Source organism: Hyla sarda, chromosome 1 (assembly GCF_029499605.1).
Source record: "Hyla sarda isolate aHylSar1 chromosome 1, aHylSar1.hap1, whole genome shotgun sequence".
NCBI lineage: Eukaryota > Metazoa > Chordata > Amphibia > Anura > Hylidae > Hyla > Hyla sarda.
In genome coordinates this window covers 78,925,403-78,934,435 of record NC_079189.1, presented here as the reverse complement: position 1 = coordinate 78,934,435, position 9,033 = coordinate 78,925,403, and the positions used below count along the sequence as shown (strand labels likewise).

Sequence of the window (9,033 nt, the reverse complement as noted above, 5' to 3'; positions counted from 1 at the left end):
GTAATGTTTTATTATTTTCTTTGATTGTGCATTACGTTGTACTGTAAATTTACTGCAGGTAATAGCTTAACTCAAACATGGTCTAGAGAAATATAAAGCCCCAAGAGATGAAATTCAGAATACCTATGTTCATGCAAGGGTCAGAATACTTATGTTCATGCAAAATTTTAGTTTTACCTTTTTTTTATAAATTTGCAATATTTAAAAAAAAATGTTTTATACTTTGCTATGACTATACTTTGAACGACGGGAAAAAACTTTAAAAAATGTGTTGTGCAAATATATATATATATATATATATATATATATATATATATGCACTCACATTACTTTCACCTGAACAATTTAATCTTTGTTAATGTAACAGACAAAATGGGAAAAAAGGAGACCATTTTAAACATATTATATTTTAATCTGCAAAGACCAAAAATAAGAATGGCAAGCAATTTATTTACAGAAACTGTACAAAAGCAAATTAAATTATGTAAAATATTTCATAAATAGAAGTGGACTAGCTAATACATTTTGCTTGTTTAGCATAGCTGCGTGCATAGTGACTCATAATAAACGATGATAAATTGTTCTTTGCTTCACAACATCCAAGTTGCAAGAACAACAGTCAATGATTAATATTACAAACAGATCGAACCACATTGAATGCAAGTTTTTTATGTTTTCCTTTTTTCTATTTTTTTTTCTTTTTTTTTTTTTTTTTTTTTTTTTTTACCTTTTAAGAGAAAATTACAGCAACTGAAAGTTTACCCCAGCCCCAGGTTAATACGAGATGAAGCGTCTTGCTAATAGCTACTCAGAGCAGCATCGTTCCTTTATGATATTCTACTCCAATCTTATTCTATATAATTGAAATTACTTATTATTCATAAAACTATATTGAAACTGAATTTTTTTAGTTCATTAGGAGAATGTCCATCTTTTAACACCAAGTCATTTTAGGTCCAATATTTGTTCTGATTAATATCTATGGGGGAGATTTATAAAAACCTGTGCAGAGTAAAAGTTGTCCAGTTGCCCATAGCAACCAATCAAATAGCTTATTTCATTGTTAACAATGAAAGAAGCAATCTGATTGGTTGCTATGGGTAAATGGGCAACTTTTCCTTTGCACTGTTTTTGATAAATCTCCCCCTATATGTCTATATTGGCTGATGCTCTGAATCCCATATGTAAGCATAAACACAGATGATAAAATTCTGCCTACTGCAGCTTCCACTAGAGGCACTGTTTTCTTATTGGGTTCAATGTCTAAATAGAATACAGTTCCCCCAGTTATGATGATAGAATGACAATTGTTTATCTTTAAAGGTTCTAAAATATTCTGAGATGTCATAACAACATTTCTGAAGTTTTAATAGGGGATGGGGGTTGTTATTGGGGTTCGGTACTGAGACCCCACTGTTTGCTAAAATGAATGAGAATAACTCAGCTGAGTGCTGTACCCATTCATGTCTTTTTCTCACCACTTGACTCTAATTAGAGTGATGTAAAGTTCATGGGTACAGGCAACAGGAATGGGCACAATACTCTTGTGGGATTGGCGGGGGTCTCAACATCCGATCCCCCACTGATTGAAACTTCTGACATGTCGATTCTTTTTTATACTCAAGGTACCCTTTAACTTTTCTTCAAGTTTTTAGTCTTCAAAGCTCTCTTCAGTCTTCAAAGCTCTCTATACTTTAAATTGGTAACAACTGTTAAGCTATATTAAGAAATCAATCAGGACAGAATTTTGATCTAGATTTAAATAACAAGATTATTTTCAAGAATGGACATTTAGTTTAAAGTGTACCTGTCATCAACAAAAACCTTTTATATAATGTAGATAATACCATTATATGCATATTTGTAATATTCATTGGTTAAAAATGTGTATATTTTTTTTCCTGCAGCTATTGCATGTGTGTCTCTATGAGGAGTACACATACAGGAAGTGTGGGTGGACAAGCAGGGCTCTGCACAATGAGGCTCTATGACACACTCCGGACTCACACATCAGAATGATTGACAAGCCTGGAGCCAGCACAAAGCCCTGTTTGTCCCACCCTCACTTCCTGTATTTAGACTCCTCATAGAAACACACATGAAATAGCTGCAGGGAAAAAATATACACATTTTTTAACCAATGAATATTACAAATATACATAAAATGGTATTATCTACATTATATCAAAAGTTTTTGTTGACGACAGATACACTTTAAGGAAAGTTGTATTTGTTTTATTTTACTCTTATACTAAATGTATAGGGGGGATTTCACAGTTCCTGTAAGAACTAAAAACAAAACAAAAACAAAAAACTTATTTCAGCAGAAGAAAAAACTATTTCAAAACAACTTTGCCTCCCCTTCAAAAAAAATAAAAAAAATAATATCTCCTTTGATTTTCAAACTCAGGCAGCAGGCCAGCCTGTCCTAAACCAGGGTGAACACAGGTAAATACATAAAGTTCAGAAGGAGCAGTAGACTGCATGATTGAGGATACAGATTTGATATATTTATATATTTAGATATATGTCTACATATGCACACACACACATATAAAGTAATTAAGTCTTTATGCGTAAATTTAAAAATGTATTGTAATGTCATGTAGTGTAAAAAATGCATGCACAGTCTGTCTTAAATTCTAGTACAAGTTATAGATTGGAATAATATACAAACAAGATGTAATAGCAATAAAATGAAACCAGTGATAGACATTGAAATAAAAGTCAACCAGTACTTAGGCTTCAGACTGGAGAACAAGCTCATGGGTTAACTAACATCTTAGGGATCCAAGTGTTCTCTATTGTCACAATGCAAGTCCAAACATATTTTCAACAATATGAATTTTTTTTGAAGAATGGTCCATCAACTGAGTTTAGAAGGCAAGTTTCATTTTTTTTCCCCATATATCTATAAATAGTTTGATCAATAATATAGTCAAATACAAAGATTTATTGAAGTTTGAATGAGCCCAATACCCTTTACTCTCCAAAGCTGACCACTCTCTTACAATGATAACTGGTATAAAAGGCACGGTTGCATAATTTGCATTCACTCTTTTTATTGTATTTTTTTCTTCATTATGATTTTTTTTACTTTCTTTTTTATTTTCTACAAACCTTTAAATATACAGAGTAGCAACAGACAAATTCTATTCAAATAAAAGCTAAATTTACGCAAAATACTATTCTTTGTATCATGCCAAGTGAATAGAGTAATCAACATGTTACAGTAGGATGGTTACTTTATCTGTTGTTCTACTAGAAAATTACTGTGTATATACAAAGAATGTGTATTTGTTTAATCCGTTCAGCTCTAACAAAATGACTTTGCATAAAATGATGGTGATCTCATTGAGTCTTATATGGAGTAAAAATTGTTGAATGATTGAATGATCTAATCATCGATGTTTTGCATTAGTGTCTTAAAAATTGAGATTTATGACTATCTATTACAATTTTATTGTTTATTTAACAAGTTAAAATATGTCAGTGAAAAAAATTGCATACAGCATGTTTAACTAATCGACTATGCAGACAGGAGACACATGCATCAAAACTCTATAGATTTTATACAGAAGCATTTCTGAAGAGTTTTCTTTGAACAATTACTTACAAATATACATTGCAACATATCTTAATCAGTCTCCAATTTCCTATACCTATCATACAAAGAACTGGTGTAACCTTGCACTGGATTGTTTGTGTTTTATCAGTCTATCATGCCTAAATGAATGAGTAAAAAGAGCAAAATATGGCAAAAGGGCCCCCAAAGAGAAAATAAATAAAACAACAAAAAATGGGTTGTATAGTCCCCCATGAAGTATAGCATCCAAAAATGTTAAAAACAATAAAAATTAATAAAAAGTAATAATAATGTAAATACATTTGCTTTTGCATATTACTATATCAAAGTTTATCTATAAAATTATCTGAAATATTTAAGTTTTTTTTGTACAGTACTTGTCTAAATCTAATCTAGATATTTGTTTTACTATCTTATATCGTTGTGACAGAGGAGGAAATTCTATTGGATTGTAGTCTTTTAGGTAAGATACGTTTTGTGCATTCATACCAGAGGCAACCTAGGGAGGTGAATACAAGCAAAGTCAATGGCTATACTTCCTTTTTTCCCTTTGCTTTATTTCTCTCAAGAAAATTCATACATTGAATATGTCATTCTTTTAATGGTACAATGATATATTATATTTCTAACAATTTGTGTTATCATGAAAAATGTACATCCTTTTTTATTTGTTATCATAGCATTTATGTTGGAAAATGTTTAAAAAATGACTCCTTATGCATTTCAAAAATCATATCTAGAGTTCTATACATTATGTAATTCAAGTGGTCTAGTCACTTGGTCATACTTAAAGCAATATTTTGCAATTGAAGCCAGCCTGGTGATCAGCTGACTGCTTTAGGACTTTTTTACGAAGCCCTCTGTTTGGATTTCTAGGATAATTTTTGGCCAGAAAAATTCTTCTTGTCAAGGCAAAAATAAGAAACCACTTTAGTTTATAGAGGATGTTCGGGTAGGGATACCATTCTATGACTTACATATGACCTAATGAAGCATTAAAACAGCTTAAGACGGCCATAAATATTATTTTGTATTCTGCTGCTTAGCTATTTCTCCTGACCCTTCATGGGAAGCTACTGCCAGAAACCTATGGAAACTTCTTACCTCTTCTCTTCTAAAAAGAAATGGTTCTGACATATTGAAACCTAACAACCCAAGTGTCAGGAAGCCCCAAAAACATAGACGGTAGGCCAGTCCTGCCAACATCAGTGGGCACTGCAATAACCTGTATCCCATTTAGGCAAGTCTGGGTAAAAAAAAAAAATAGGTTATGGTAAAATATCAAGTCCAAGGATTTTTATTTTATTTTTTATGCAGGGAAATTTTCAAAGAATAAAAATAAGAACTAAGAAAATACATTAATTGGACCCTTTGTAACAGTTATGGCTGCTGTTCCTATTTTCAAGGACTTCTAAATTATGTTTGTACTTTAAAATATTTTAGGTACATTATTTTGTTTGAGGCAAAAAAATATATTAAAATAAAAATGAACCCTATTTTGCTTATTTGAAATCTTGTAAAAATTGAGCATCTCAATAATTGGTCCTTTTTGTAATTTAAAATGCTTATTTTCTTTGCATAGTATGGAAATCAATAAACAGAATCAAAGTAAGGGTATGGTCACACATGTTTTTTCAAGCCTCAATTTGAGCCGTGAATTGCTAAAAAAAAAAAATGGACCAAAACAAAAAAAAATTGTTTTAACAAAAAAGCTGAAAATAAGGCTCAAAATAAGGCTCCACAAAGCCTAACCAAAAAGGAAATTCTTAAAAATGTACCAAATAATACTTAATAATGAATTTGAAAAATTATATTTATCCCTGATATTTATTGCAAATAGTTCTTCTCTCAAATTTTTTTCTGAATAATTTTACCCTTTCATTTAATATTTGAATGATATGGATATTATATTTCATGATCTATTTATCATATATTTTCCATTAATTACAATGAAATAAAGTGATACCTTCTTGGTAAATGCACGAGATTTTGCTCATTTTGGAACACTCTGTTTAGGAGAGACAATGTACATGGATTCCTTTCAGTTTTGTGTGCATAATTGTAGCATTTTATGTTAAACATCAGTCAATGAGCTCACAGATATAATACACAGTAAATATATGGCTGTCTATGGCCTAAAAAAAAAAAATATCAAAAAATGAAGGCATAAAATCAGTATGTGGACTGTCTTTTTGAAACATAAATTGGATGGAGTACTATCTCGATTTGCCTTCACCATAGTGGACAATGCTGATAGCAATGAATGGCCTTACAATCAGATATAGTTTGAGTGCTATGTTACATGCTTTTGCATATGAGTAACAATGGTGGTTTCAGTTCTATTATTAGGCCATAAAGAGTTCTTGCAACCATGAGTGAAAAGAATAGCCATGGAGGGGAAAGCACATGCAAGTAATAACAGTGCTCTCTACATATCACAATATACGCAAGCAAACATGATAATTGCCTGATATGAAGGCAAAAAGTGGCAGGCAAAGCTTTTGTCTCTTTGGTGGCCCCCTTATATTTCTGAGAAATATTGTTATGACTGTAAAGTTTTGCCTTATATTCTTTCTTGTTTAATATGAAAGGACCCTGTCGTTTCGAAGAGCTTACAGATAAACTTCTCTTCTAGTTAAAGTGTTGACAGGAGATGGCTTGTACTCCCCTGTTTGTGTCAGGGGAATATCCTCGGGATTGGCTTCTTCACTGTTACTGAATGTAGCTGCATTGAAGGTCTCATACGATGCCAACTTTTTGTTAAGCAGATTCCTGTTGCGATCACCCATAAGCGATACTTCACCATTAGCCAGCTTTTCTTGACTGTCTCGTTCATCAACAGGCATAAATGTGGAGAGCTTTGGTTGGTTCTTCGGCTTCCTTTCAGGTGATGTACGAACTGGCATCCAACAGGAATCGGAGTGACCATATTCATCACATTCTCTTGTGCATTTTCCAGTTAAAGCTACATCTGGCAAAGGTCTTGAATCTGGGGGAAAAAAGACAAAACTCCTGATTAATTGAAAAGAAAATCTTACTACATGAATAGATAAATGTGCAGTGCATGTTACTTGACAGTGAAAGCTACAGTTGTGCAGAACCTACCCTCCTAGGCTACACTAATTTGCTGTAATGAATTTGATCTACAGGACCGCAATTTAAAGCAATTCTTCAAGCTTCTTCTATTTATCTTTTTGTCTTTCTATATACCGATCATTCCATTATCAATCAGTCATTCATTTTTAATATAATATGTCATGCACAGAAAATTTAAGATTGCCAGGTTGACATGTCTACTAGAAATCATATTAAGTGACCAGGTACCATGTCATCAATGGTCCTATCCAGCCCTGTGTGCATAAAGAAGTCTTCTGACAAGAATTGTTCAGTGTAGAAGATCTACTTAACAATATATATATATAAATATATATATATATATATATATATATATATATATATATATATATATATATATAGTCATGGCAAGAAAATGATGTAGTATTTCTCACAGAAAAGGATTGCAGTAACACATATTTTGTTTATTCCCTTTGTGTGTATTGGAACTAAACAAAAAAAGGGAGGAAAAAAGCTAATTGGACATAATGTCACACCAAACTCCATAAATGGGCTGGACAAAATTATTGGCACCCTTCACTTAATATTTGGTTGCACACCCTTTGGAAAAAATTACTGAAATCAGTTGCTTCCTATAACCATCAATAAGCTTCTTACACCTATCAGCCTGAACGTTGGACCACTCTTCCTTTGCAAACTGCTCCTTTGACAACAGCAATTTTAAGATCTCTCCACAGGTGTTCAATGGGATTTAGATCTGGACTCATTGCTGGCCACTTCAGAACTCTCCAGCGCTTTGTTGCCAACCAGTTCTGGGTGCTTTTTGAAATAAGTTTTGGGTCATTATCCTGCTGGAAGACCCAAGATCTCGGACGCAAACCCAGCTTTCCGACACTGGGCTGTACAGTGCGACCCAAAGTCCATTGTTAGGCACCCAGTGCCAGAGTCAGCAAAACAACCCCACAACATCATTGAACCTCCACCATATTTCACTGTAGGTTATGTGTTCTTTTTCTTTGTAGGCCTCATTCAGTTTCTGGTAAACAGTATATTGATGTGCTTTATCAAAAAGATCTATCTTGGTCTCATCTGTCTACAAGACATTTTCCCAGAAGGATTTTGGCTTACCCAAGTTCATTTTTGCATTTTTGGGGTCCTCCTGGGTCTCCTGCCATAGCATTTAATTTCATTTAAATGTCGACATACAGACACTAATGCTTCCTGAGCCTGCAGGACAGCTTCAATATTTTTAAAACTTTGGGGCTGCTTATCCACCATCCGGACTATCCTGCGTTGACACCTTTCATCAAATTTTCTCTTCCGTCCATGCCCAGGGAGATTAGCTACAGTGCCATGGGTTGCAAACTTCTTGATAATTTTGAGCACTGTGAACAAAGGCAAACCTGATCTCTGGAGATGGACTTGTAACCTTGAGATTGTTGATATTTTTCCACAATTTTGGTTCTCAAGTCCTCAGACAGTTCTCTTCTCCTCTTTCTGTTGTCCATTCTTAGTGTGGCACACACAGACACACAATTCAAAAACTAAGTAAACTTCTCTCCTCTTTATCTGCTTTCAGGTGTGATTTCTATATTGCCCACACCTGTTACTTGCCCCTGCTAAGTTTAAAGGAGCATTGCATGCTTGAAACACTCTTATTTTTCCACAATTTTAAAAGGGTGCCAATAATTTTGTCCAGTCCATTTTTGGAGTTTGGTGTGACATTCTGTCCAATTAGCTTTTGCCCCTCCTTTTTTGGTTTAGTTCCAATACACACAAAGGAAATAAACATGTATATATCAAAACATGTTTTACTGCAATCCTTTTCTGTGAGAAATACTTCATTTTCTTGAAAAGATTCAGGGGTGCCGACAATTACGGCCATGACTGTATATATGGTGCAGCCGTGCAATAGGTCTATGAAATGAACTCAGGAGCTGAGTTCGCTTCATACAGGTTAGGTCTCAGCAGGTGGGACCCATTGCTAATGTCGGACATCACCAATCGGTTGGCAACAATTCTTTCAACGCCGTGATTAAAGTTGACCGAGGTGTCTAAAATGCAGTACATCTTCCAAAACAGTAGAATATTACATTTATTTATAGTTTTTTGCTATAAGTTTACAAAGTTGAATTCAAAGTTTTTATGTTTTATGTTTGCATATCCCTGCAGCATGTACTTCAGCTAATAATCAAAGAGCATTAGCCTGTCCTTTACAATACCTTTGAATTCAGCGACAGCCCTGACTCTTGCAGTTTCTTTCCTCAGTGATGGATAACAGAAATATTGACATTTGTCAGCACATCAATTCTTGAACCACTGTCACTGGGGAGTTCTACACAGCATGCAGAAAATACAACACGTATATCTAT

General features: G+C 33.6%; 1 protein-coding gene across 4 annotated transcripts in view; it reads right to left on the bottom strand.

Moving 5' to 3' along the window:
* Positions 1-388: 388 nt before the first annotated feature.
* Positions 389-9,033, bottom strand: part of PCDH7 (protocadherin 7) — an 855,514-nt gene continuing 846,869 nt past the window's right edge. For all 4 annotated transcript variants that reach the window (XM_056556116.1, XM_056556106.1, XM_056556133.1 and 1 more), the window contains one exon: positions 389-6,575. In XM_056556116.1, coding sequence (XP_056412091.1) covers positions 6,199-6,575 — 377 coding nt within the window. In that variant the 3' untranslated portion in view covers positions 389-6,198. The remainder of the gene's footprint in view (positions 6,576-9,033) is intronic.